The sequence below is a fragment of the Bufo bufo genome, chromosome 1 (genome assembly GCF_905171765.1).
Source record: "Bufo bufo chromosome 1, aBufBuf1.1, whole genome shotgun sequence".
In the NCBI taxonomy this organism is placed as follows: domain Eukaryota; kingdom Metazoa; phylum Chordata; class Amphibia; order Anura; family Bufonidae; genus Bufo; species Bufo bufo.
Window position 1 is genome coordinate 771,284,698 of NC_053389.1, and position 27,824 is coordinate 771,312,521.

General features: G+C 48.1%; 1 protein-coding gene across 3 annotated transcripts; it reads right to left on the minus strand.

Annotated features, from left to right (window-relative positions):
- Positions 1-27,788, minus strand: CHMP7 (charged multivesicular body protein 7). Of its 3 annotated transcripts, none has more exons than XM_040414803.1 (12): positions 27,678-27,788; positions 25,206-25,481; positions 16,498-16,666; positions 15,649-15,834; positions 14,610-14,743; positions 11,034-11,082; positions 9,807-9,926; positions 9,157-9,255; positions 6,185-6,245; positions 4,949-5,098; positions 4,193-4,291; positions 1-864 (listed from the first exon to the last, which is right to left on the minus strand). In XM_040414803.1, exons 2-12 carry the CDS (start codon positions 25,454-25,456, stop codon positions 827-829), a joined length of 1,356 nt encoding a protein of 451 aa, XP_040270737.1. In that variant the 5' UTR covers positions 25,457-25,481; positions 27,678-27,788; the 3' UTR covers positions 1-826. The 3 variants fall into 3 exon arrangements, with proteins under 3 accessions (XP_040270737.1, XP_040270738.1, XP_040270740.1); XM_040414804.1 differs by having other exon boundaries at positions 27,655-27,763; XM_040414806.1 differs by lacking the exon at positions 4,193-4,291.
- Between the last annotated feature and the right edge of the window lie 36 nt (positions 27,789-27,824).

Consider the following 27,824-nt stretch of genomic DNA (forward strand, 5'->3'; position numbering starts at 1 on the left):
TTATTATATACAATAAATTACATCACAAAACAAAAAACAAGTGCAGGGACAAGGCGACATCCCAGAGGGAGAACACGCTGGTAATATCCCCGCTGTTCCACGAGTAATACAAATCTTTTGTATTTCATGCCGTCTGGTAACTTTTTTGTAGGTTATATTTCCATTAAACAAAGCTACCGTACGTTGCTATAGCAGACACAGCTGAGACATAAGTGGTACTACTTCTGGAAAGACAAGTCAACTCTTTATTGTATATGAGCCCTTTTATCAGACATTTTCAGTTTTTATACAGCAGTCTGAGCGACACATTCCTCTAGAAAACCGTGCAATCTTTGGGCGCCTCAAAGAGGTTTCAATAACACATATATAGTGTCGAAAATACTGTATCTAGATATAGAGAAAAGGGAAACTGAAGCAGCTGCCCACCGTTCCAGCGATCATGTTTTCCACGGCACGCTAGAAAATGAAGGTGATGTCATCGGTTGTTGTGGCTAGCCGCTCCATTTTTTCCATGTCCTAGGGAAGGAGAACAACTTTGGTGGCCCTGCACCTGAACCAACTCTTTTAGGAAGTGACGTCAGAGCGGGGGGGGCGTCATTTTGGTAGCTTTTCCTGTACGGCCCTTGTTATCGCCTATATATGAAACTTGCCTTTGTGAGAATCTAGTCAAAGAACGAGCGGCCCTGGTACACAATGACCCTAGATAATCCATTTTAGTGATTATGATTTTTCAGATTTAACCCTTTAATTCGAAGCATCTCATCAATGAAACATAAATTAACAGGAGTCCCATATGAGGCGACTTTTTCTACAAATCATCCCACGATCATTGGAAAAGTGCACGATGGGTTTGAAGAGCAGCGCCTGGAGAGCAAAACAGGAGGTTAATGAGGAGGAAACAGATATTGGCAATTGACTGATTTCACGAATGAAATGGCACCGACATTTTCCACAGCGCAGTGTACGCAGGATGTATTATTGCGGTACTCACGCATATACTGCTGTACACCCTCATATCCACCAACAGTGATGGCCAGTTCGCAGTGTTCGCCCGCGAACACATGCGGGCTGCCATCTTGACTCACAAGTCCGGCGATGCACAGGTAAGCCCTTACCTGTGCCGGGAGCTGGTCTGAAACAAACGCGGTCACCTTCATCGGAACTGCCTGCTCCCGGTGACCGCATTTGTTTCAGACCGGCTCCCGGCACAGGTAAGGGCTTACTTGTGCCTCGCCGGACTTGTGAGTCAAGATGGCAGCCCGCATGTGTTCGCGGGCGAACACTGCGAACTGGCCATCACTGTCCACCAATAATTCAAAATCCATGGAGACTGGCAGACAAAGCAGATTCTGCTTGAACAATCCATTTTTTGGAGCCACTCATCTCTCCCACATCTGATTGTGGCGGTGGTCGAGCACTGCCACTCCTTTCATAGTCTAAGGGCCTGACTACGGGTGGGTGTCTGATGTAATACTGGTACCACATGTACGGAGGCACAGTGAAGCACAGCAGGACACTAACTATGGATGTGGCCTTCACAAAGCGTATTTTCCCATTTCTGCACTGCACCTACAACTTTATTCTTCCATTGGTGTTGCGATGCATTCACTAGTCTGTTCACATAACATGTTCGTTACAATTACTTTGATACCACATATGTATATTTTGTTTGATCGTTTTATTATTTCACTAGATTTTTTCCTGGTTCAATTTAAACTAAATATTCACTCACCATGGAATTTTACATTGATCACCAGATCAAAAAGCCAATTAAATATGGCCGACACATTTCTGAATGCAAGAGAGAACTTGTCATGTAGAAAATAGCCCCACACCACTACTGTGTAGAAGCTACTATGTACTTGGGCTTTGTTAAAGAGACACTAAACCCAATAAAAAAAAATAACACAAATACAATGAATCTAATCCATAGAGCATACACAGCTACGTCTACACGGTGTTCCCTAAAACTGCTGCCATAAGCGGTCTAGGAGGGATCTTGCAGACAAAGAACACTGTGAACTCCGTGCTCAGTGAATGGGTCAGCGATCCGAAACATACGGCAAAAGATAAGACACCTCGCCCTACTCTTCTGTGTTCTACAAGAAAATTTAGACAAGCCCATTCATAGGCCTCATGCACACGACCGTTGTGCGGCCGTTCCGTGCATTGGGGACCGCAATTGCGGTCCCCAATACACGGGCAACATCCGCGCAGCGGGATGGACCCATTCAACTTGACCTGACATGTCATATTTATTTGCGGTGCGGAACAACGGAAAGAAACACCACGGAAGCACTCCGTAGTGCTTCCGGTGTTCCGTTCCGTGACTCCGTTCCGCATCTCCACATTTGCGGACCTATTCAAGTAAATGGGTCCGCATCCGTGATGCGTGGTGCACACAGCTGGTGGCCGTGGATTGCCAACCCACCGTTAGCGGGCCGCAATACGGCCGTGTGCATGAGGCCATAGTCGCAGGTGCACATCCATAAAGCTAGCATGCTGAAAGCAAACAAAAAAAAGTATGGCAGCACAACATTACTCATACAAACAATAAAACTGGGGAATAGGGATTATTCTGGGTTAAAGTGGGATTATACCTACTATACATGAAAAAAAGAGAAGCTCTTTGCGCATATTTTTGATCAAACGTGTGTCGGGCCCTGTGGTACCCAGACCCGAACTTCTTCACAGAAGTTCAGGTTTGGGTTAGTTGTAGTGTAGATTGTATTATTTTCCCTTATAACATGGTTATAAGGGAAAATAATAGCATTCTGAATACAGAATGCATAGTACAATAGGGCTGGAGGGGTTAAAAAATAAATAAATTATAATTTAACTCACCTTAATCTACTTGTTCGCGCAGCCGGCTTCTCTTCTGTCTTCATCTGTGAGCAATAGGACCTTTGATGACGTCACTGCGTTCATCACATGGTCCATCACATGATCCATCACCATGGTGATGAGCGTAGTGACGTCATCAAAGGTCCTATTGCTCACAGATGAAGACAGAAGAGATGCCGGCTGCGCGAACAAGTGGATTAAGGCGAGTTAAATTTTATTTATTTATTTTTAACCCCTCCAGCCCTATTGTACTATGTATTCTGTATTCAGAATGCTATTATTTTCCCTTATAACCATGTTATAAGGGGAAATAATAATGATCGGGTCCCCATCCCGATCATCACCTAGCAACCGTGGGTGAAAATCGCACCGCATCCGCACTTGCTTGCGATTTTCACGCAACCCCATTCATTTCTATGGGGCCTGCGTTACGTGAAAAACGCACAAAGAGGAGCATGCTGCAATTTTCACGCAACGCACAATTGATGCGTGAAAATCACCGCTCGTGTGCACAGCCCCATAGAAATGAATGGGTCCGGATTCAGTGCGGGTGCAATACGTTCACCTCACGCTTTGCACCCGTGTGAAAGGGGCCTTAGTGTTAGGCTTTTTGATCTTGTGATCAATCTAAAAATCCATGGTGAGTGAAGATTTTGTTTAAATTGAACCAGGAAAAATCAGAAGCCACCATGACGCCTGGTAGATGGGTCCGACACACGCTTGATCAAAAATGTGCGCAAAGAGCTTCCATTTTTTCATGTACAGTAGGTATAATCCCACTTTTATTCAGAATAATCCCTATTCCCCAGTTTTATTGTTTGTATCAGTAATGTTGTGCTGCCATACTCTTTTGTGTTCACGTTTTTGTTGTTCATCTGGGGCCCCCTACTTTTTAGGACTATTTACATTATTTTAGGATATCTAATAAAAGTTACTTTTTATGATGTCCCCACACTCCTTGATTATTTTTTTTGTGTGTGTGAAAAGCCTGAGGAAGGGACTAGTCCAGTCCCGATATACGTAGCTTTCTGCGCTGTTCATATAAGGTAAAGAAAAGGACCATGCACGCAGAGTTTGTATGTTGGTGACTGATGTGAATGATTGCACTCTGTGTACAGCACTGCAGAATATGTTAGCGCCATATGTATAAGCAATAGAAATAAAATACATTATAATAATTAGATTAGAAGACAAATAGGAGCCCAGACTCCCTGGAGTCTCCCCATTCATTTCCAGTTCTACACAGTAAAGTGCTGCAGAATATTGCAGCTGAAGGATCATTACACACGAATAATAAACCATCATCACATACATCTATCACGTTCAGCTACAGCTAATCTATGCTCACTTTGATTACTCTGCCCCACTGAAGGACGTAGTGGAGAACGAGTGAGGGGACCACTAGGGACATCTGGGAGGGCAGACAGCATCCCGCTCATGTCCAGAGCTGGAAGGGAGAGAGAAGTCTGTAGGAAAACACTAGGAGCACAACATGCATATCTCCAGAACAGTAATATCACGTGCATGGGAGGACTGGGATGAAAAAGGCAGCCCTGGCACATAAACCCCCCCAAGACCACATACAATATCGCCACCCCCATATTGTGTAACAACAGATGTGCAATAATGCATACTGCGGTGAATTTTGCTTTGCTTAGTCATGCCTCTCCCCACTCTTTTATATTCCTCTTCTTGTATTGATTGTGTGGTTTACATATATAAGTGGAAGATAGAAACAACTAAGCAAATGGTCAAGGACAGGCACCAAATACCTTTCCAGTAGTGCCAACCACCACAATGCATGCAGTACCACTGGCATCAGCTATTTCCCCATTCCCACCTCTCCCCAATGGGCAGCAGCATTGTCCCCATTCCCACCCCTCTCCAACGGGCAGCAGCACTGTCCCCCTTCCATCAGTCTGCAGGTCATGTGGTGCTCCTGCACACATCATCATCAGCCTATAGATCGGCCAGCAGCTGTGACAAGCAGGTAGACAGCACATCACACTTTTGGTTCAGAAGCTGTGGGGATATGAGCTGCAACGCTGGAACCAGGATACTTATTTTAGCACCAGCACACCAGTAAGAAAAAATATTAGCTCACCTCCGTTATCACCATGATGGCTAAGAGGAGGGTGCTGTGGAGAGGCAATCAATGGACCAGTGGGAACGTCTGGAAGGTCCACCTCCACCTCCACCTCCTCCTTCTGAAGGATCTCATTCAGCTCTCTTTCCAGCTCATCTGTGTCCACATCTGGGATAACACAAGAGTTTTATTAGGAGATTAATTATGAAAAGATCTGCTACAGCTTTCACTATTAGCTTGAGTCAAAATATACATATGATGCAATGGTCCTGTATATAGGACATCAGGAGCCACTGTCCTGTATACAAAACATCAGGTGCCACGGTCCTGCATACAGCACATCAAGTGCCACGGTCCTGTATACAAAACATCAGGTGCCACGGTCCTGTATACAGCACATCAAGTGCCACGGTCCTGTATACAGCACATCGGGAGCCATAGTCCTGCATACAGCACACCGGGAGCCACGGTCCTGCATACAGCACACCGGGAGCCACGGTCCTGCATACAGCACATCGGGAGCCACGGTCCTGCATACAGCACATCGGGAGCCACGGTCCTGCATACAGCACATCGGGAGCCACGGTCCTGCACACAGCACATCGGGAGCCACGGTCCCGCATACAGCACATCAGGAGCCACGGTCCTGCATACAGCACATCGGGAGCCACGGTCCTGCATACAGCACATCGGGAGCCACGGTCCCGCATACAGCACATCGGGAGCCACGGTCCCGCATACAGCACATCGGGAGCCACGGTCCCGCATACAGCACATCGGGAGCCACGGTCCCACATACAGCACTGGAAAAATTCAGTCACAGTTAAAAGGGTTTTTTCCAATACTAGATCATTGTCATACATTCTATAATGAAAAGTTACCCAATTTACTACTTGGGGTTTCAAATTCATCAGCTTTAAGATCTCTGCTAGCAGTCAGTAAATGAAAACATGCCTGTTTACAACTAGAGCCTAAAAAACCTGCCCTGACCATGTCAACTAATACAGGTGCCTGGTTTACAGAGCGTCTGACATTTTTCTGTATTGCAGGAGTAAACCTTTTCCAGCCTGCATGCTTATGTATACGGCAGACCCGGGGGCCACTACTAGGCACCCAGCCCCCTGCTGGGCTGACAGAGGGGGTCTATCCATCTGTCTAACCACTGATGCTCCGAAAACCCCTCCGAGCAAGAAGAAACAACTGCGAAAAAACTCCAACGACCCCTCACAGTATCAAGAGGTGCATGTGACTTACCAAGATCGCTGGTTCCCACTGAGGACAGGGTCTGGTTGACGTCATCCTGCAGGTCGCAGAACTGCAAGACAATAATCCAAACACATTTTCATATTCAATAAAAATGGACTCAAAGTATTTTAAAAATGATAAAACATAAAAAAATATATATATGAAAATCCCTGAGCAGCAGTGATCCCCAAGTACAGGACCCCGGTCTATGATATCACTGCACCCCCAAGACTACAACTATACAGATTAGCACCACTGTCCAATCAGAAACTATATGTATTATGTATAGATACTTATATTAAGGGTCCATTCACACATCCGTTTTTTCTTTCCTGATCTGTTCTGTTTTTTCTGGAACAGATCTGGACCAGATCTGGACCCATTCATTTTCAATGGGTCCTGGAAAAAAACGGACAGCACAATGTGTGCTGTCCGTTTCCGTTGTTCCGTTCCGCATGTCCGAAAAAATATAAAACATGTCCTATTCTTTTCCGCAAAAATCGGATCCTGGACCAATACAAAGTCAATGGATCCGCAAAAAACGGAAGACATTCGTATGTCATTACGTATGTCATCCGTTTTATGCGGATTCCGTTCCTGGAAATTAGGCTTCCTCCCCAGTATTAAATGTGACCAGTGCGGCCCCCCTCCCTCTATATTCATTGGTGGCCAGTGCGGCAGTGCGGATTCCCAGTAAGTTTTCTACAGATCAGATTTTTCACTTCGTGAAAAACTCAGATCCGACAGTATATTCTAACACAGAGGCGTTCCCATGGTGATGGGGACGCTTCTAGTTAGAATATACTGAGAACGGTGTACATGACTGCCCCCTGGCAGCACCCGATCTCTTACAGGGGGCTGTGATCTGCACAATTAACCCCTCAGGTGCTGCGCCTGAGGGGTTAATTGTGCATATCATAGCCCCCTATAAGAGATCAGGGGCTGCCAGGCAGCAGGGGGCAGACCCCCCTCCCTCCCCAGTATTAAATGTGACCAGTGCGGCCTCACCTCTCCCCCCCCCCCCATCATTGGTGGCCAGTGCGGATTCCCAGTATTAATAAATGTGCCCAGTGCGGCCTCACCTCTTCCCCCCCCCCCCCCCCCCATCATTGGTGGCCAGTGCGGATTCCCAGTATTAATAAATGTGCCCAGTGCGGCCTCACCTCTCCCCCCCCCCCCCCATCATTGGTGGCAGCGTAGAGTTCCGATCGGAGTCCCAGTTTAATCGCTGGGGCTCCGATCGGTTACCATGGCAGCCAAGACGCTATTGCAGTCTTGGCTGCCATGGTTACTTAGAAATAAATACAAGCATTATACTTACCTGCGACTGCGAGCTGCGATGTGTGTCCGGCCGGGAGCTCCTCCTACTGGTAAGTGACAGGTCTGTGCTAAAAGCAATGCGCCGCACAGACCTTTCACTTACCAGTAGGAGGAGCGCCCGGCCGGACACACATCGCAGCTCGCAGTCGCAGGTAAGTATAATGCTTGTATTTATTGCTAAGTAACCATGGCAGCCAAGACTGCAATAGCGTCTTGGCTGCCATGGTAACCGATCGGAGCCCCAGCGATTTAAACTGGGACTCCGATCGGAACTCTCCGTTGCCACCAATGATGATGGGGGGGGGGGGGGGGGGGAAGAGGTGAGGCCGCACTGGGCACATTTATTAATACTGGGAACCCGCACTGGCCACCAATGATTGGGGGGGGGGGGGGGGAGAGAGGTGAGGCCGCACTGGGCACATTTATTAATACTGGGAATCCGCACTGGCCACCAATGATGGGGGGAGAGGTGAGGCCGCACTGGTCACATCCGCACTGGCCACCAATGAATATAGAGGGGGGGGGGCCGCACTAGTCACATTTAATACAGGGAAGGGAGGGGGTCTGCCCCCTCCTGCCTGGCAGCACCTGATCTCTCACAGGGGGCTATGATTCGCACAATAATTGTGCGAATCACAGCCCCCTGTAAGAGATCGGGTGCTGCCAGGCAGCAGGGGGCAGTCATGTACACCGTTCTCAGTATATTCTAACTAGAAGCGTCCCCATCACCATGGGAACGCCTCTGTGTTAGAATATACTGTCGGATTTGAGTTTTCACATGTTTCCGTTTTTTGCGGATCCGCAAAAAACGGATGACATACGGAAACATTTTCAGGAACAACGGATCCGCAAAAAACGGACCGAAAATCGGGATGTAGAAAAATACTGACGTGTGAATGTAGCCTAAACCGGATATAGGTTAATGATTTCCTGATATTTAACTCCTCAGATCTCACTTCTTGGCTGCTTTCCACTCTGTGACTACAGGTTAGCTTCAGTGCCTACAGGGAGTTTGGGACACGCCTCCTGACTCCTCATTGGTCCAGCCTGCAGTTGTCTCCCTCTCCCTGCAGTGTGGTCTCCTCTGATTGGCTGCTGTGTATTAAAGGTGTCATCACCCTTCAGCGAATGGCATTTATCAAAGTTACTACAAGGCTCTTACTAATGTATTGGGATTGTCCATATTGCCTCCTTTCCTGGCTGGATTCATTTGTACATCACAATATAATAAAAATACAAATGCAAATTTTAAAAAAAGACCTCTTGGGGGACATATTATGTGAGAAAAATATAGCACATCTCCCTGTGAAATCACAGCGGTGCTACTGATGATGAGAGAACTGTGGGAGGAATGACTGGCAGTGATCATTCCTTCCCATTCACTTTGCATAGGCCGATGCAAATGAGTGCTGATCAACTGTTTTTTTTTTTGTTTGTTTTTTGCTGCACCTTGAAAGAGAGAGAGACGTGACATGCGACCCTCAGACCAAAAAAGGTTGTGCACCCCTGCTCTAGTCCGTTGCTTCAAGCACTATATTTGGGCACTACGGCTGATATTGGACTGTGCGTAGATCTGAGGACTACGGCAGACAACTACCCACGTGGCTTGTACTAAACGTGGACACTTTATATAAAGGCCACATAGGACACCTTCTTCTTACCTCTTGTATCTGATCTACTAAACTCTCTGTTTTCTCCAGACTGACATCCTTCAGTGCTGAGCGCAGAGCAGAGACTCCTGCCTGGTACGCAGACACCACCTAAAAGGAAGAAATAATGGCATTACCACACACACACAAAGTATCGGCCCAATGGAAGTGCCCACCGGCGCCACCTTAGTCACCACTAAAGAGTCACTGGGCGCAGTGTAGTTTATAGAGGCGCATTAAGAGGACCCTTCCCCTCTCCGGACACATCTGTTTTAGCAAACAGTTCAACTGTTATGTTTTTTTAGAATGCTGTGTTGTGCTGGTCCTCTGTTACTACTCCTGGAATTGTAGGAATAAAGTAACATCTGGATCTTACCATTCTTTTGTCAAATCGATAAACACTAATCAGAGTGGAAAGTTTCAGACTCTGAAGGGACACAACCTACTCAGAAGGGGAATGATAGCACTTAGCTGTCAATTTTATTTTAGTTCCAGGAGGAACAACAGAGGAGAAGAAAAAATATATATATATTGTGTTTCTATATAACGTGTATCCTTTGCGTTTTCAGGTGTGCACAGTTTTGGAGTTTCTTGGTAAGACATGTGTGTTATTATATAGTGACGCTCCCCCCGTCATCAATGTGCCGCCACTATCCTGTCACCTTGCGGTCAGTCTCAGCCATTGATATTCTCTCCAGAATGCTCTGCACTGTGTCCAACTTGCTCTGCAGAGCAGATATCCGCTTTTCTGCCACTTTCCTGCGACGAAGGCACCTCAGGGCCTGGGGAACCAAAAAAAGTCAAAGGTAAGAACTGAGTAATATACAATCCACCAGTAAACAGAATTCACTGAGCTTCCTTCTACTACAGAGTCCTAACGATCATCCCACTTAAAGGGGTTGTCCAAGTTTTATTAAAAAACTTGGGCAACCCCTGTAAATGGCCTAAAATAACAAATGAATGGACTCCACCTATGTTTCTTGTGGTTATGCGCTCCGGTCCTCAAAGCTGTGCTTTGTTTTTCTGGCTGCAGCAGTGACGTTCTGTGCACACAGGTCACTGCTGCAGCCAATAAGATGACGTCAGCAGCTCAAAGAAACAGCGAAGAAAACAGACGACTAGCCATTCACTTTTTATTTTAGGCCATTTGTAGGGGTTACCCGCGTTTTTATATATAACTCAGGCAACCCCTTTAAGTAATGGGCCATAGAAGGGTCTTCTTGGAGCCAGTCTCGGAAACCCACCTTAATTACATATACCATACTGAAGTTGCATGGATCGGCCTCTCGGGAACCCAGTCACGTGACACTCCTCTTCTGAAACTCCTGCTTCCGTCCTTCACCAGGTTTCCGGCTTGGACTATGGACGCGACATCACTTCCTCTGCGGACGGGGCCAGAACTTTTCCTCTCCCATTCCCATATGAGGTGCAGGCAGGAGTCTGCGCATGTACCAGGAAGAGGAATAGTTCTCGCTTCATCCACAGCGCAAGTAACTTCCCGTCCAGGCCGGAAACCTGGTAAAGGATGTGACATCAGCTGGATTTTCAGAAGGGAGCGCCACATGACCGGGTTCCCGAGGAGGCCGATCCATGTAACTTTAGACCAGTAAGTAGATTACAAATTTTCTTTCTCAGATTTGTCATGTAAAACTAACCCCCGGGTTCATGAAAAAGCTGAAATGTCTGCATCTGTGATCTGTGCGGCTAGGCCACAAATGATAGAACCTGTCCTATTCCTGCCCGTTTTGCGGACAATAATAGGATTTCTTTTTTGTTTTACAGTGGGTCAGGCGAAAATTGCGGGCATCACATGGATCACAACCATATTTGGCGGATCCACGATTTGAGGACCGTACAACAGATACAGTATTGTGCATGAGGATACTGACCTGTTGCTTATTCCCGGCCTTATTAAAGCTTTTTGCCTCTTCTGTCAGCCTGCAGGAAAAGAAAATTACATTGCACACGTCATGTTTTTTGAAGACTTAACAGTTCAGGATGAATAAAGCAGTGCACACATAGATAGGGAGATATGCCAAGGCTCAACTAATATTCTCAGATTTTTCACTTTCAGTATTATGGCTAGTATGGGGGCCACAAGGAGACATTATACTGTATAGGGCTTATACGGTAAGATGTCTCTGTGTTGCTCCCATACATTATAGTCATGTCCTTGTGGCCCCATTGCCCCACACCACGTAATAAGGCACAGGCATACAGATTTAGAAATGAACGGGTCTGCATTCAATCCGCAAAAAATGAGGATCGGATGCGGAACGAAAATATGTTGGGGTGTTCCCATCACAGACAAATGGGGGCATATCGCTAGGATATGCCCCCATTGTCCGATAGGTGCGGGTCCCACCTCTGGGACCAGCACCTACAACGAGAACGGAGCGGGGAGAGCTGTGGCTGGAGGACCCCGGATTTCCCAGGGTCCGTCCACCACCAAGCGCTGCTCCCATAGAAGTAAATGGGAGCGCACCGCGCGGCCCCTGCTCCTATTCATTTCTATGAGTCAGACAGAAATAGCCAAGCCAGTGCTCTGCTATTTTCGGCAGCCCCATAGTACCCCAATATTAAGGCCCCCTATAGTGCCTCAATTTATATAATGCTCTCTCCCTGTAGTACAATGCCACCATATATAATGCTCTCTCCCTGTAGTACAATGCCACCATATATAATGCTCTCTCCCTGTAGTACAATGCCACCATATATAATGCTCTCTCCCTGTAGTACAATGCCACCATATATAATGCTCTCTCCCTGTAGTACAATGCCACCATATATAATGCTCTCTCCCTGTAGTACAATGCCACCATATATAATGCTCTCTCCCTGTAGTACAATGCCACCATATATAATGCTCTCTCCCTGTAGTACAATGCCCCCATATATAATGCTCTCTCCCTGTAGTACAATGCCACCATATATAATGCTCTCTCCCTGTAGTACAATGCCCCGATATATAATGCTCTCTCCCTGTAGTACAATGCCCCCATATATAATGCTCTCTCCCTGTAGTACAATGCCCCCATATATAATGCTCTCTCCCTGTAGTACAATGCCCCCATATATAATGCTCTCTCCCTGTAGTACAATGCCCCCATATATAATGCTCTCTCCCTGTAGTACAATGCCCCCATATATAATGCTCTCTCCCTGTAGTACAATGCCACCATATATAATGCTCTCTCCCTGTAGTACAATGCCACCATATATAATGCTCTCTCCCTGTAGTACAATGCCACCATATATAATGCTCTCTCCCTGTAGTACAATGCCACCATATATAATGCTCTCTCCCTGTAGTACAATGCCCCCATATATAATGCCCTCTCCCTGTAGTACAATGCCCCCATATATAATGCTCTCTCCCTGTAGTACAATGCCACCATATATAATGCTCTCTCCCTGTAGTACAATGCCACCATATATAATGCTCTCTCCCTGTAGTACAATGCCACCATATATAATGCTCTCTCCCTGTAGTACAATGCCACCATATATAATGCTCTCTCCCTGTAGTACAATGCCCCCATATATAATGCTCTTTCCCTGTAGTACAATGCCACCATATATAATGCTCTCTCCCTGTAGTACAATGCCACCATATATAATGCTCTCTCCCTGTAGTACAATGCCACCATATATAATGCTCTCTCCCTGTAGTACAATGCCACCATATATAATGCTCTCTCCCTGTAGTACAATGCCACCATATATAATGCTCTCTCCCTGTAGTACAATGCCCCCATATATAATGCTCTCTCCCTGTAGTACAATGCCCCCATATATAATGCTCTCTCCCTGTAGTACAATGCCACCATATATAATGCTCTCTCCCTGTAGTACAATGCCACCATATATAATGCTCTCTCCCTGTAGTACAATGCCACCATATATAATGCTCTCTCCCTGTAGTACAATGCCCCCATATATAATGCTCTCTCCCTGTAGTACAATGCCCCCATATATAATGCTCTCTCCCTGTAGTACAATGCCACCATATATAATGCTCTCTCCCTGTAGTACAATGCCACCATATATAATGCTCTCTCCCTGTAGTACAATGCCACCATATATAATGCTCTCTCCCTGTAGTACAATGCCACCATATATAATGCTCTCTCCCTGTAGTACAATGCCACCATATATAATGCTCTCTCCCTGTAGTACAATGCCACCATATATAATGCTCTCTCCCTGTAGTACAATGCCACCATATATAATGCTCTCTCCCTGTAGTACAATGCCCCCAAATATAATGCTCTCTCCCTGTAGTACAATGCCCCCAAATATAATGCCCTCTCCCTGTAGTACAATGCCACCATATATAATGCTCTCTCCCTGTAGTACAATGCCACCATATATAATGCTCTCTCCCTGTAGTACAATGCCACCATATATAATGCTCTCTCCCTGTAGTACAATGCCACCATATATAATGCTCTCCCACCCTCTAGTATAATGATCCCAATATATAATAGTCTCCCCCTCTAGTATAATGCCCCCATATATAATAGTCTCCCCCTCTAGTATAATGATCCCAATATACAATGCTTCCCCCCCAGTAGGATAATGCCCCCACTATATAATGCTCTCCCTCCCACCAGTAGTGCCACACATAGATCTATTTAAAAAACCAAACCTTATACTCACCCGCAGGCTACAAGTTTTCTCTATTTTCAGACCACAGGGCCTTATTTGACGCTTTCTGGCGCTGGTGGTCGCGATGACATCCTGCGACCGGTCACAGGCAGCGCGATGAAGTGGTCACGTGCCTACGTTATCGCGCCTGCCTCTCTGGTGGCTTGGGCCGTGAGAGTGCACATAGTCCAGCACTTTTTGCTGTAGTGTGCAAGCACGACCACCGATGCTGGATCGCAGGGTGGTCATAACCATGGAAACGAGCATTGTATAATGTGATGGAAAAATGAATCCAGCCAGGAAAGGAGGCAATATGGACGATCACAATACATTAGTAAGAGCCTTGTAGTAACTTTCTCTACATGATAAATGCCATTAGGGTGGTTGGTAAAGGATGTGCATGGAGAGGGACTGGAAAATGTGGCAACTTGTGCAATGTGCATAATTAACAAGGAAAAATATGGTATTCTAAAATGACCATAGCTCTTCTGACATTTTATGAAATAACAATACTAGTACTCTGCGCAGTGCACCGTTCCTCTGTTACTCCTCCTGCACATGTGTGAATAAAATTACAACTTGGGGTTACTGACAATACAATCAGTGCTGAATGAAGGAATAGTAGCATCAAGTTTTCAATTTTGTCACGTTTTAGGAGGAATAACAATGGAATGGCACAATGTAGAGGTGCTCCAGAATAGCGAATACAAGTATGTAGTAGAACAGACATGGCAGGAAAGCAGACAGCAGAAGGCTGATACTATAGGTATAATGGGGAGCGGTGTAAGCAGGCGGCCAGAGCTTGTGCTGCTCACCTTGAAGATTCGTCACACGCGCTCTGCAGTCTCTCCGATAGCAGCTTCTCGCTTTTCTGTAAGTCATAAATGCCCAGATCGGTGTCTCTTATGGGGGTCACTTGATTACTTCCTCCCGGGACAAACTTGACGAGCTGTGAGGGAAGAGGGTGGTCTGTATAGGGTTAGGGGCTTAGGAATGGCACGGGAATATTTTCAGTGAGTAAACACAGATAGAAACCGCTTGGGCTGGGGGACATAAGAGCGCTCCACTAGATTCTTTAGGTCTACTCACCATCTATACAGAACAAGGGCTCGTTCACTTTTAAAGGGTATCTGACATTTTATAAAATAGTGACCTGTCAGAAGTTTTGAACAGGTGCTGAGACCCCAACTAACTGCTAATATAAAGGGGCAAGCACTGCACCCCTTTCTTGTTTTATCGGCTCTCCTTGGAGAACAGAGAGATCAGCGTACAGAAGAGTCCAACAGAGCGACTGAAAACAATAGAGCACAGCAGTCCCCTGATCCTTCATTTAGCAATCACTGGGGGTCTCAGCAGCCGGACCCTCACCGATGATAGGTTTACCTTAACTACATTGACATCTTTGTTGTTCTAACTGCACACAATGAACATAATTAGTGTTGCTAGAACTTTGTGTTTCAAGTTCGGCATACAAAGTTCAGGTTCAGAATTATGTTATGGATTTGGCTACCACGGACCATAACTTATGGTCCGTGGTAGCGGAATCCGTGACAGACTTCTTAGATAACCCGAACCTGAACTTTGTATGCCGAACTTGAAACACAAGTTTGCTCATCCCTAGACATAATCCGTAAGAAACAGATCCTATGGAGAGTGACTGGCTCTTTTTCTTCTGGACTTCTATAGCCCACTATGGTGTCAGAATCTTTGCTCCACCAAAGGAAACTTTAGCATTTTGGTGGGCCAGTCTGACCCTGTATGCGGATCATGAGAGCCGCAACAAGAGATCTGTGAGGTCGTACTTACGAGGGTGGATTACCTATAAGTCAACACCTCCTTTCCGCTCCCACTTACCCTCTCACCGTCTCTCTGTAGAAGACAGACCTTCTTGTCTCTCAGAAGCTGCAACAGAACCAACTGAAATGCAGACTTAGTCGGGATCAGATCTTTGCAGAGTCCATGTACATCATCCTCACACAGCAAGGGGACGGTGCAGAGTGGAGAGGACTGGTACTTCTGTAACACCACATCTGCCTGTTCCTGGGGCAGGAAACACAGTGCACAGTATTAGATCACAGTGAACACCATCATCACTCTGCACTGAGAATTATGCGGAACGGTGCTTGGTGAGCAGTGAGAAGGCCGCGACGCTCGCAGGAGCACCGGTACCTTCTCAAACAGCTGATCCCCAAATGCTGTATTCCGCAAATATATCTAAATAGTAAAAAAAGAAGCAAGTTTCTTAATTAAAATTCTCCCGCCATATTATGCCTTCCGCTCTCATCTTTTTACATTTTGCTCACCTGTATTTATGTGCACCAATGATCCTTAGTGACTGTATGGGGATGAAGAGTTTGCATTTGCCGTCCCCTGTTCACACGGGGAGATGTGCTGCCATTAAACCAGCATTTTCAATGCCGTACAAAAGATGTGATCACCCAACAAACCAGCTTTTTCTAATTTGTCGGGTGGCCTGCAGCATATTTACAAGGGGCAATGATCAGGCAAACAAATGTATGTATGAATATTCCCTAAGACATTTAATCCCCAGGACTGCACAGTAAATTTTGCGGTCACAGCTGCCCCTTTCCCAGGACATTTGCACCCATGTAAAGGGAACCTTACTAACTTCTATTGGACTCCGTGCTCACCAGCCTCCCCGCAGCAGTATTGAAAAACTAACCAGCATGCTAGGTGACTAACCTTTATTACTTCAGGAACCACAAATGGCTCATCTGGGTTTAACTGTCCACCTAGGACTGAGCTGATGGTCCAGCGTAGAGGTTTGATGACCAGCTCTCTCACGCCCCAAGAGACCCAGCCGCTGGTGACACCTGCCACAAAATCGGACTCTCTCTGCAGGGAACCTTGCCTGCCAAAAACAAACAGTTTCGTTACGTAATATTGGAAAACGTCCAGCTCTCCTCTCAGCAACTGTTGTGATGCCTTAAAAGGGGTTATTCCCAGAAATTACTGAAAGGCTGTTAAAGAGCCTCTGTTAACATGAACAACCCTATTAACCCAATCATATTGCCTGGCAGAGTTGACCATGCTGAGTAAAATGATATATTTCTTTTTTTCTTTTGTCTAGACTAGGCATGCTCAACCTGCGGCCCTCCAGCTGTTGTAAAACTACAACTCCCACAATGCCCTGCTGTAGGCCAGGCATGCTCAACCTGCGGTCCGCCAGCTGTTGTAAAACTACAACTCCCACAATGCCCTGCTGTAGGCCAGACATGCTCAACCTGCGGCCCTCCAGCTGTTGCAAAATCTACAACTCCCAGCATGCCCAAACAGCCTACAGCAGGGCATTGTGGGAGTTGTAGTTTTACAACAGCCGGAGGGCCGCAGGTTGAGCATGCCTGCTGTAGGGTGTTCGGGCATGCTGGGACTTGTAGATTTTGCAACAGCTGGAGGGCCGCAGGTTGAGCATGCCTGGTCTAGGATGAATAGTTCTGGAGATATATAACTTTTTATATTTGTGCTAATGATCTATTTGATAAACTCAACAAAAGTTGACCCCTAGCACATGTTAAGGTACCTCTACTTGTTAAAACGTAACATTTATTAAATCCATATTAATGTATCTACTGACTAAATAAAAGAATTAAAAGTATCAGCTGTGTCACATCATTTCTTTCTATCTGTATCTGCTATCACACACTGTGAATGACTAGCTAAGGGATAGTGTGAGCCTTTCCAGCGCGCTAACATATAGGCTCACCTGCCTTCTATTCCTGCGCTATGTTCATTTGCTTATAAACCCTTTGTTAGACTTTCATATCTATGTGGACCTGCTGTTTAAAAATAATAACCAAACACTGCCGCCATCTAAGAAAAGGTTTATAAGCAAATGAACATAGCGCAGAGACAGAAGGCAAACGAGCCTATATATTAGCGCGCTGGAAAGGCTCACAATATCCCTTAGCTAGTCATTCACACTGTGAACGCAAACAGTGTGTGATAGCAGATACAGATAGAAAGAAACGACGTGACTAGTCAGTAGATACATTAATATGAATGTAATAAACGTTGCGTTTTAACAAGTAGAAGTAGCACATGGAACAAAAAGGCGTTACTGGTCTGATGGACCATTTGTAAATAATAAGAATGACTTATTTGAAGCACCAAGGGGATGGCTGTAGCTCTTAGAGCACCGCTGTGCCCTGTCTACTTCCCCCTCCCATTTGATTGATAGGGCTAGACATCTAGTCTGTGTTTTCGTGCCGGCGCCGAGAATAGGTTTGTCACGATATCAAAATTTTTATTCGGTTTCAATATCATAAAAAAGTATTGAGATACTAGATACCACATGAAAAAAGAAAACACCAAAAAAGCCGTGTGCATTCCGCATTTTTATGGAACGTGCGGCCGGTAATAGAACAGTCCTATGCTATTTTTGGGGAGGAATCCCATGTTTTTTTATTTTTTTCTGTTACGGCGTTGACCGCATAGAGGATATTTTAAAATATTTTAATAGTTCTAACTTTTTCGGGCGTGGCGACATGTAATAACTAGATTTCACTTCCGTTCATTGGGGGACACATGCTTGACCATGGGTATAGCTGTTGCCGCTAGGAGGCGGACACTTTGCACACAAGTGTAAGCTCCTCCCTCTTCAGCTATATCCTTCCTACAGGGACCAAGCTAAATCAGTTAGTGCAAAAACAGTAGGAGAAGCAAGACACAAGAAAATCACATTATGTGCAGACCCAGAACCACACAGGCCCGAAAAGGCCCAAAAACAAAAGAATGGGTGGGAGCTGTGTCCCTCAATGAACGGATTTTACAGAGTACAAAAATCTAGTTTTCTCATCCATCTCATTGAGGGACCCAGGCCTTGACCATGGGGCGTTACAGAGCAGTCCCTGAGGGTGGGCTTAACTTCAACCCCCCTGCCAATCAGAGAACCGCCATCTGCAAAACTCTACGCCCCAAAGAAGCGTCAGAAGATGCAAAGGTGTGCACTCTGTAAAACATGGAAAAAGTATGCAAAGATGACCGCCTTGCACACCTGAAGGGCCGAAGCCCCGTGATGCACCGCTCAAGAGGCCCTCACTGCCCGAGCCGAATGAGCAGTCACCCGTAAGGGCGGGAACCCGGTCCTTAACGTGGTACACTTCCACAATAGCCAAACAAATGCATCTGGAAATGGAAGTCTTTGACGCTGCCAGTCCTCGTCTCGGCCCCTCTGGAATTACGAACAGAGAATCCGTCCGCCTGAAAGATGCCGTCTGGGACAAATAGATACACACTGCACGCACCAGATCCAGAGTGTGGAGCGACTGTTCTTGAGGATGAGACGGGTCCGGACAAAATTAAGGAAGAATAATCTCCTCATTTAGATGAAATGCTAACACCACCTTCGGCAGGAAGGACCGCACAGGGCGAAGGACTACCTTATCCTGACGGAGGATCAGGAAGGGCGACCGACATGACAGAGCCGTAATTGCAACCAAAAAAGCCACCTTAAACGGAGAAGATTGGAGAGCGTTGAGCACTAGATTAAGATCCCAAGGATCCGACGGAGGACGGAAAGGGGGCGCAGCATGCACCAACCCCTGCAGAAAAGTCCAAACCAAAAAGTCCAAAGTGAAGCTAAATTTCGCTGAAAAAGAATGGAGAGAGCCGACCCTTGCCTTTTGAGGGAGCTGAGAGCCAGCCCCAAGTCCATGCCCGACTGCAGGAAAGCCAAAAGTCGTGTCAAAGAAAAACGAACGGGAGCCAGCTGTTGCCGCTCGCACCAACTAAAGTAGTACTTCCAGTTCCAGTGGTAGATTCTGGAAGACACAGACTTTCTGGCCCAAATCATCGTCTGGACTACCGCATCCGAAAACCCACGAGCTTTCCGCCATGCCGTTAAACGTAGCGACCCTAAATTCGGGTGGAAGATCGGCCCCTGCGACAGCAGGTCGTCCCGGAGCGGAAGACGCCAAGGTTAGTCAGCGAGAAGTGCGACTAGGGACACGTGCCACACCCTGCGCGGCCAATCTGGGGCCACGAGAATGACGGCCAGTCCCTCGGACCTGATCTTCCGGAGAAGACGCGGAATGAGAGGAAGAGGCGGGAACACATAAGGAAACGTGAACCGTCTCCACAGGATCACCAGCGCGTCGCATGCCAGGGCCATGGGGTCCCTGGACCGCGCGACTAAGTCCTCAACCTTATTATTGAAGAGTGAGGCCATGAGATCCACATCCGGCTGACTCCACCTCTCGCAGATGGCCTGAAAGACCTGCCGTGAAGAGCCCACTCGCCAGGATCGAGACGCTCCTGGCTGAGGAAGTCCGCAATCCAGTTGTGGACGCCAGGTATGTGAACTGCCGACAGTGCCGAAACATGAGAATCAGCGCCGTCTCCACCATGACTGCGGGCTCCAGGTGCCGCCCTGGTGATTGATGTACGCCACCGCTGTGGAGTTGTCGGACTGCACCCGCATCGGACAACCCCTGAGATGGTCGGCCCAATGTCGCAGAGAGACCATCCACCATCTGAATGCCCGGCGCACTGGGGCAAGGAGACGCACTGGCCGATCCAAAGAGGCTGGGGAGCGATCCCAGCTGGACAGAATGGCTGGCTGAAGCGTTCTGGTATGGAATTGAGCATAGGGAAGAATCTGCAGACGAAGAGCGGATAGTTTTTCTGGAGGCAAGAACACCTTGGCCTGACAAGTGTCCAGTACCATGCCCAGATAAGTCAAAACCGCTGCGATGTATAAAGACAAGACTTCTGCCTGTTCAGGATCCATCCGAAGTGCTCCAGGGGGTCTAGAACAATGCTCAAGCTGTCCGGTGTCCCCTGGAACAATGGACCCTTCACCGTGATATCGTCTAAGTAAGAGATCGCCACGATCCCCCTGGAATGGAGCAGGGCCATGACTGCCTCCAGAACCTTCGTAAAGACCCTGGGAGCCGTGGCCAAGCCGAACGGGAGGGCCACAAACTGGTAGTAAAATGGACCCACTGCGAACCAGAGAAACCTCTGATGACGGACGCATATGGGCACGTGAAAATAAGCGTCCTTGATGTCTATCGAGGACAGGTACTACCCCGGTTCCATGGATGCAATGACCGACCTCAGTGACTCCATCCGGAATCTGCGGATGCGAAGGAAACGGTTGCGCGCCCTGAGGTCCAGAACGGCGAGGACCGTCCCTTTTTTTTGGGAACCCCTGAAAACGGTCTTGGGCAGGAACCGGAACAATCACACCTTGCTGCAGCAGCGTGCGAATTGCCAGAAAAAAAGAATCTGCGGCTGCGGGAGAGGCTGGAGGAGACGACCGAAAAAAACAGGGATGGAGGGGAGGACTTGAAATCTGCAATGACCTCCCTCACCAATGCATCTGAGACGTGAGCCAGCCAAACATGCCGAAACAGATGAAGCCGGCCGCCCACCCAAATGGAGGGCGCCGGGAGCCGCCCGTCATGCAGCAGGCCTCTTAGGGTTAATGGACTTGGAGCTGTGTTGACGGGAATGCCAGGAAGGCCACGGCTTAAAGGAAGGCTTGCGCTTCTGGCCTGCGGCCGACTTATTGGGCGCTCACTTAGGGCCGGAAAAATCTCCGAAAGGGACGGAAAAAAAAAGCTTCTGCTTTTTTTACTTATTAGACCGCCCCTGTTCTGTGGTAAATGGGTGCTCTTACTACCTGCAGCATCCGAAATGATCTCATCCAGGTGCTTACCAAAAAGTCTGCCACCGGTAAAGGGGAGAGCCGTCAGGGTCCGCTTTTGAAGCATTATCTGCCGCCCAGCATGAGAACCATAGGGTAGGGCGAATAGCCGCCAACAGGGCTGACGAGCGAGTCATAAACCTAGCCGCAACCAAAGATGCTTCACAAATATATGCACTGGCATGCAAGAGCTGCAGGGCCACATCTGCAAGTTCCCCCGAGGGGACTCCCGAGTCGAGACCCTGACGTAAATTACTTGCCCAATCTCCCACAGCCTTGTTCACCCATGTAGAGGCAAACGCCGGCTGCAGCGCTGTGCCCACTGCTTCAAAGGCAGATTTTGCAAACGCTTCCAGCTTATTATCTTTGATATCAGAAAAAGAAGCCCCATTCGCCCTTGGCAAGGTAGCGGGAAACTGGCGGGTCCACTATAGGTGGAGCCGACCATTTCTTAGTCAAATCCTCCGGAAAAGGATATTTAAGCGTTTTGGCAACATAAAAGGTCTATCAGGGAAATTCCACTCCTTGGAGAGAGAGGAATCAAACTTCTGGTGACTGGGGAAACACTTGTGCGAATGACGGCACTTTCTAAAGGAAACACCCGCGCTGGCAGATGACGGTGCAGGATCCTCAACCTGCAATGTCTCAATAACTGCCGTAATTAAATTGTCCACCATGGAGGATAGTTTGGGCGACTGACCCTCCGGTGAGACAACATCCTCATCTGACCCTCGGAACATGCCTCTTCAACTGAGGACACGTCGGAGTGAGACTCTCTAGTAGGAGGAGGAGAGGCCGAGTAAACGGGAGACACCCTTTTGGGGGAGGAAGTTCTGGCCCGTTTTGTGGGGCGGGCGCGATGGGCACGAGCTCCATGATCCCCAGAGTCGGACCGGTCAGAGGACTGCCTTGCCGACAAACGCCCCAATATATCCACAATAGCTTTGTTGGTATTGGAGACATCCTGTACCACTCTCGACAGGGAACACACCCATTCCGGTTCTTCCGTAGGTTGGGCAGCAGGAAGCAATGGGTCCGGAGCAGAGCCACTTGATGGCGGCGCAGCACACGCAAAGCAGAGTGAGTCTGACGGATGGAATGGAAATTTTGTGCGACATGATGCGCAGGCAAAATGACGCACCAAAGGGATCGCCTGCTTCGGGACCTGGGGCATGGGTTCAGACATAATGACACCCCTGTCACCCCAATGAGGCAAATGGTAAGTTTAGGCCCTGTAATAAGGGACAAACAACACTTACCCAGCCTGTGTCCCTCCAAACGCCAGTCAGACCCTCATTTCCCACCAGGAGCCTTAAAAATCCAGTAGTGGGCAGAGCCAACTGTCCCACTGCTCTGCCACTGACATGGGGTGAACACAAGCACCGCCCCCGAAATGCTGCTGGCTCAAGCACCTGTCCATCCTCTCAGGCCACACCCCCTCACTAACAGGGCACTCCCCACGCTCGCCGCAACCACGCCGGTATCCCCGGCCGTCTCAGATACTGGCCAGGGACAATAAGCCATGGGAAAAACCCTGCATGGATAGCCGCACAGAAGCCGGGGCCTCTATTAACAACGGCCCCGGCTGCCCCAGAACCAATGCGCCTGGAAGCGGCGCTCAGGGAAGTAAACTCCGCCCCCTCCTCTCCCGTTGCGCTCCAGAGAACGCCGTCAGCCCGGGAAGCCGCAGCAGACGCGCGGCGTGTACTAAGAAGGCAGCCACTCCCTTGCTGCAGCAGCGTCCCAGGTAAATTAACCCTATAAAGGAGATTGCTGCCCAAGTCCACACGTGGGGAAGAGGGGATACTGGCTGGGGTACTGCAGGGGGTCCCGGAGGGGGGCACTGGAGGTGGTACTGAAGGGGGTTACTGGAGGGAGGGTGGAGGGGAGCACTGCTTCTATTCACCTGTCCGAAATCTTCTGCCCCCCTGGCTCCAGCCGGACCACCACCTTTGGTGTGTGGCCCCTTGGTGAGGGACGCTACACCGGAAACAGAGGGGACTTTCGCTGGGGCGGCCGTGGTGATGCGATTGCTGGCGGGAGACAGAGGTTTTTAAGGAGAGCGGGAACGAGCAGGGGATTTGGGTGACCCCCCTGGTCTCCTGTCTCCTGGTTGGGAGTGCAGGCTGTTTAAGAGACTGCCTGAAGAGACAAAATTAGTAACTAGCAGACCTGCAACGCAGGTAGGTCTGCCTCCTACAGACACTAAGCTAAAACGGATTTAGCTTGGTCCCTGTAGGAAGGGTATAGCTGAAGAGGGAGGAGCTTAACCCTTGTGCTTAGTGTCCGCCTCCTAGCGGCAACAGCTGTACCCATGGTCGAAGCCTGTGTCCCCCAATGAGACGGATGAGAAATGTTTATTTTTTTATTATAGATATTATATATATATATATATATATATATATATATATATATATATATATATATATATATAATGCCATAGTTATAGAAAATATTCTGGTGCTAATGCTACACTTATTTTGTAAATATGAGATTATTGGCAAATACATTTTGTACAAAATTATTGTACAAAATATATATATTTTATATGTAAAATTGGGAAAGGGGGTGATTTTAACTTTTAATATTTTAGTGTTTAGAGATCTATTAAGATGAATAGGACTTTACACTGTGCTTTGTGCAGCAGCAGGGAGCTTAAAGGGTAACGGTCATATTTTTTTATTTGCTAGTTTATTAGAGCTAGGCCTGTATACCTGAGTTAGTCTGTCAATGATTTCTCAAAAGATCTGTCATTACCTTATAACAGCTTTCATTAATGTCCTCTGTCCCTTTCCACTGCTCCCTTAATAGACACTTGCTATGGCTCATCTGTCTCCGGCTAAGAAGACAGAAGGACGGAGGGGCGTACAGTGTTCATTTTAGGACATGGTCAGATATTATTGTCAAGTATCAGAATAATGCCAGTGTGACACCTGACCCCGACACCTGACGTGGGATCGAAGCCGCCTACATTTGTATTAACGGGTTAATTATCTATATTGGTGGCGCAGTGGCCACAGCCCCTCCTCAGTGCTATCTCCTCATTGATGCCCAGCAGCAGCCCCGTCACAGTGGGGAGGGAGGGACTCTCCTGTGCTGCTGCGAGCAGCGCCTGCCATGTTCTCTAACAGATACTAGGCTGTGCAGTAGTTGAGCTCAGTATAGTAAAATAGCAAATCCCGGTATGGGATCGATCCAGGTACAAAAATATCGATTGGGTATCGAAAGTTTGATACCCGATGCAACTCTAGCTGAGACAGCTCAGTAACTCAGTGCCTGCACAGTGGATCTGCTGAGCTCGGAAAGCAGCGCTCATCTGATCCACTAGCCTTGTCCATCAAAAGTGAGGGGGAGTAGAAGAGCACAGCAGCATAGTATAGTCGTGCTCCAAGAGCTACAGCCATCCTCTTGGTGCTCCAAATAGGTCATTAGCACAAATATAAAAAGTTAGATAGATATCGCCAGAACTATTTACCCTACAGAAGAAAATAATGGTTTTATTCAGCATGATCAACCCTACCAGGCAACATGCCTGGTTTAAAAGGATTGATCATGCTGAAAGATGTTTTAAGCTCTTTAAGCTGTTTTAATGTAATTTGCAGTATTTCTAGCCTAAAACTACCCTTTTCATCATTTTGCTTCCATGTGTTTGCTTTCTTGGTGCTTCTGCTAAACTGTACAGTTGGAGAGAATCATCCTCCATCCCCCTTTGACAGCTGACTCTTCATCAGCCAGTCCTCACCTTAGCATTTCCTGGACGACTGTTCCCAGACCTAAAGGAGAAATGCCCTTGCGGGTAAAGCCTTTTTGTAGATGGCACAATGAAATTGTGAGTAGCCCTTGAGCCTTGGCGTGCATTATAATCAGAGGTGTCCAGAAAGCCATTTTACTGTCCCAATCTGCACTGTCCACATCACGAGACTGCTTGAAGGCAGAGAACAAGAAGGACATCCGTTCATCGTCATCCCAGTCCGAGGGAAAAGCCGGGGCCATGGTATCTCTACATCAATGGGTAGACCTGAAATACAGAGGAAATATTACTGCTACTTCTGATCTATGTGGCAGGTAGTTTACACCGTGCTAGCTACATCATATGTCATATAAGAGATAGATAGATAGATAGATAGATAGATAGATAGATAGATAGATAGATAGATAGATAGATAGATAGGGCCGGCATCAGCACTCGGGATACCCAGGCAAGTGCCGGGGCCCAATGCTCCTGTGGGGGCCCACTGCACAGTGGCGTGCCAAGGGAGGGCAGTCTGCCACGGGTGCCAACTCTCAGGGGGGTGCCAGGCCGGCTGCTACAAGCGCTTCCATCAATACAGAAAAAAGCGCTCATTGCTGGAGCGCAGGGGAGATGGTGGTCCTTTCATTCACTAACCGCAGCTCCTTCTCTCCTCCAGACCTGAACCCAGCGGTGACATCATGACGTGTGTCACACTGCTGCTCCGGGCCGGAGGAGAGAAGGAACACAAGGAGAGGAGCTGTGGTTAGTGAATGAAAGGACCGCCAGCTCCCCCGGGCTCCAGCAATGATAGGTATGTGAGGGAGCCACTGGGTGGGTCAATATACTGTGTGGGAGACCACTGGAGGGTCAATATACTGTGTGTGGCTTCATTATATTGTATGGGGGAATGCTGGGGGTCATTATACTGTGTGTGAGCCACAGGGGGACATGTAAATGTAAAATATGTGTTGTTTTTTTTGTATTAGCGGGAGGGGAGGATACACCCTGGGTGCCGAATACCCTAGGCACGCCACTGCGTCTAGTCACTGCAAAATTCTAAAAAGTGAGTAGATGCGCACCCCCTCCCACACGCAACAGAAACTGTCCGGCAGCCACCTGGGTGAACTATCGGCGGCCCGGGGTACTTATACTATCAGCGCAGCCTGCACAGAGAGCAGCACATACAGTCTATATGTTACACACTACTGGCTGCGCACAGTGCAGCGATCGCGATGCTGGAACCTGTCGTGGCTTCATTACACGTCACACCGCGGCTCTCAGCCAATAATAGCTGGCGGCTCTTTGATCTGTAATGAAGCCACAGGCAGTGATGGCCAGTTCGCAGTGTTTGCCGACGAACACATGCGGCTGCCATCTTTATTCCCAAGTCCAGCGATGCAGAGGTAAGTCCTTACCTGTGCCTGCGCCGCGAGCCGCTCTGAAACACATGCGGTCACCGGGAGCAGGCAGTTCCGAGAACAGCCCGATGAAGGCCCCTGGGCACCCGTGGCCGTAACTCAGCCCCTGGGCACCCGTGGCCGTAACTCAGCCCCTGGGCACCCGTGGCCGTAACTCAGCCCCTGGGCACCCGTGGCCGTAACTCAGCCCCTGGGCACCCGTGGCCGTAACTCAGCCCCTGGGCACCCGTGGCCGTAACTCAGCCCCTGGGCACCCGTGGCCGTAACTCAGCCCCTGGGCACCCGTGGCCGTAACTCAGCCCCTGGGCACCCGTGGCCGTAACTCAGCCCCTGGGCACCCGTGGCCGTAACTCAGCCCCTGGGCACCCGTGGCCGTAACTCCGCCCCTGGGCACCCGTGGCCGTAACTCCGCCCCTGGGCACCCGTGGCCGTAACTCCGCCCCTGGGCACTCGTGGCCGTAACTCCGCCCCTGGGCACTCGTGGCCGTAAATCAGCCCGTGGGCTGATAAAGGACTTTTTTCAGGATCTCTACTTGGGACAGACACAAGAGAAGTACTATTTTAATGGGGGGGGGGGGGGTCTAAAACGCCCACAGTAGGTGACAGACTCCATTTAAACCCATTTGATCTTTCATGTATTATGCCCGAAACCGCTCGGCGCTATGTTTTTAACTTGTTTACATCCGGAGATGAAATTAAAGCATTTTACGCTTCCCCTGAGCAGACTACGCTTCAGACAAGGCGTTTGTCCTGGGACTGAGCCCCGTGTTCGCGCACCGCACCGCCTATGGAGGGGAGTGGATTCTATCCCACGTCCTCTGTTATATTTTACGCCTATATCATAATAAATCCTATAAATGATGATGAGACAGATGATCCCCAATAATTATACCTCTAGGTGACAATAACCAGTAGAAGTGAAAGTGGAAGCAAAGTAAACACAGACTGTGTCCTATCTCATACACAGTTCAGCAGTGTCAGTCAGGCAGCACACACTGTAACAGAAACGCAGCACTGAACATAATAACATAGGAAGTAACCTGGAGAACAAAGCACAACTCACGGCACTCAGCTGTCAGACGAGATTTGATCCTCCACGGGCACCGTCCAGCAAATCCATAGAGAGGGAAGCTAGATAGACCGTCACCGTGCGGATGTTCTGTGTGCCTGCGCGTCTCTTGCACGCCACTTGCTGGCCGTTACTCGGTAT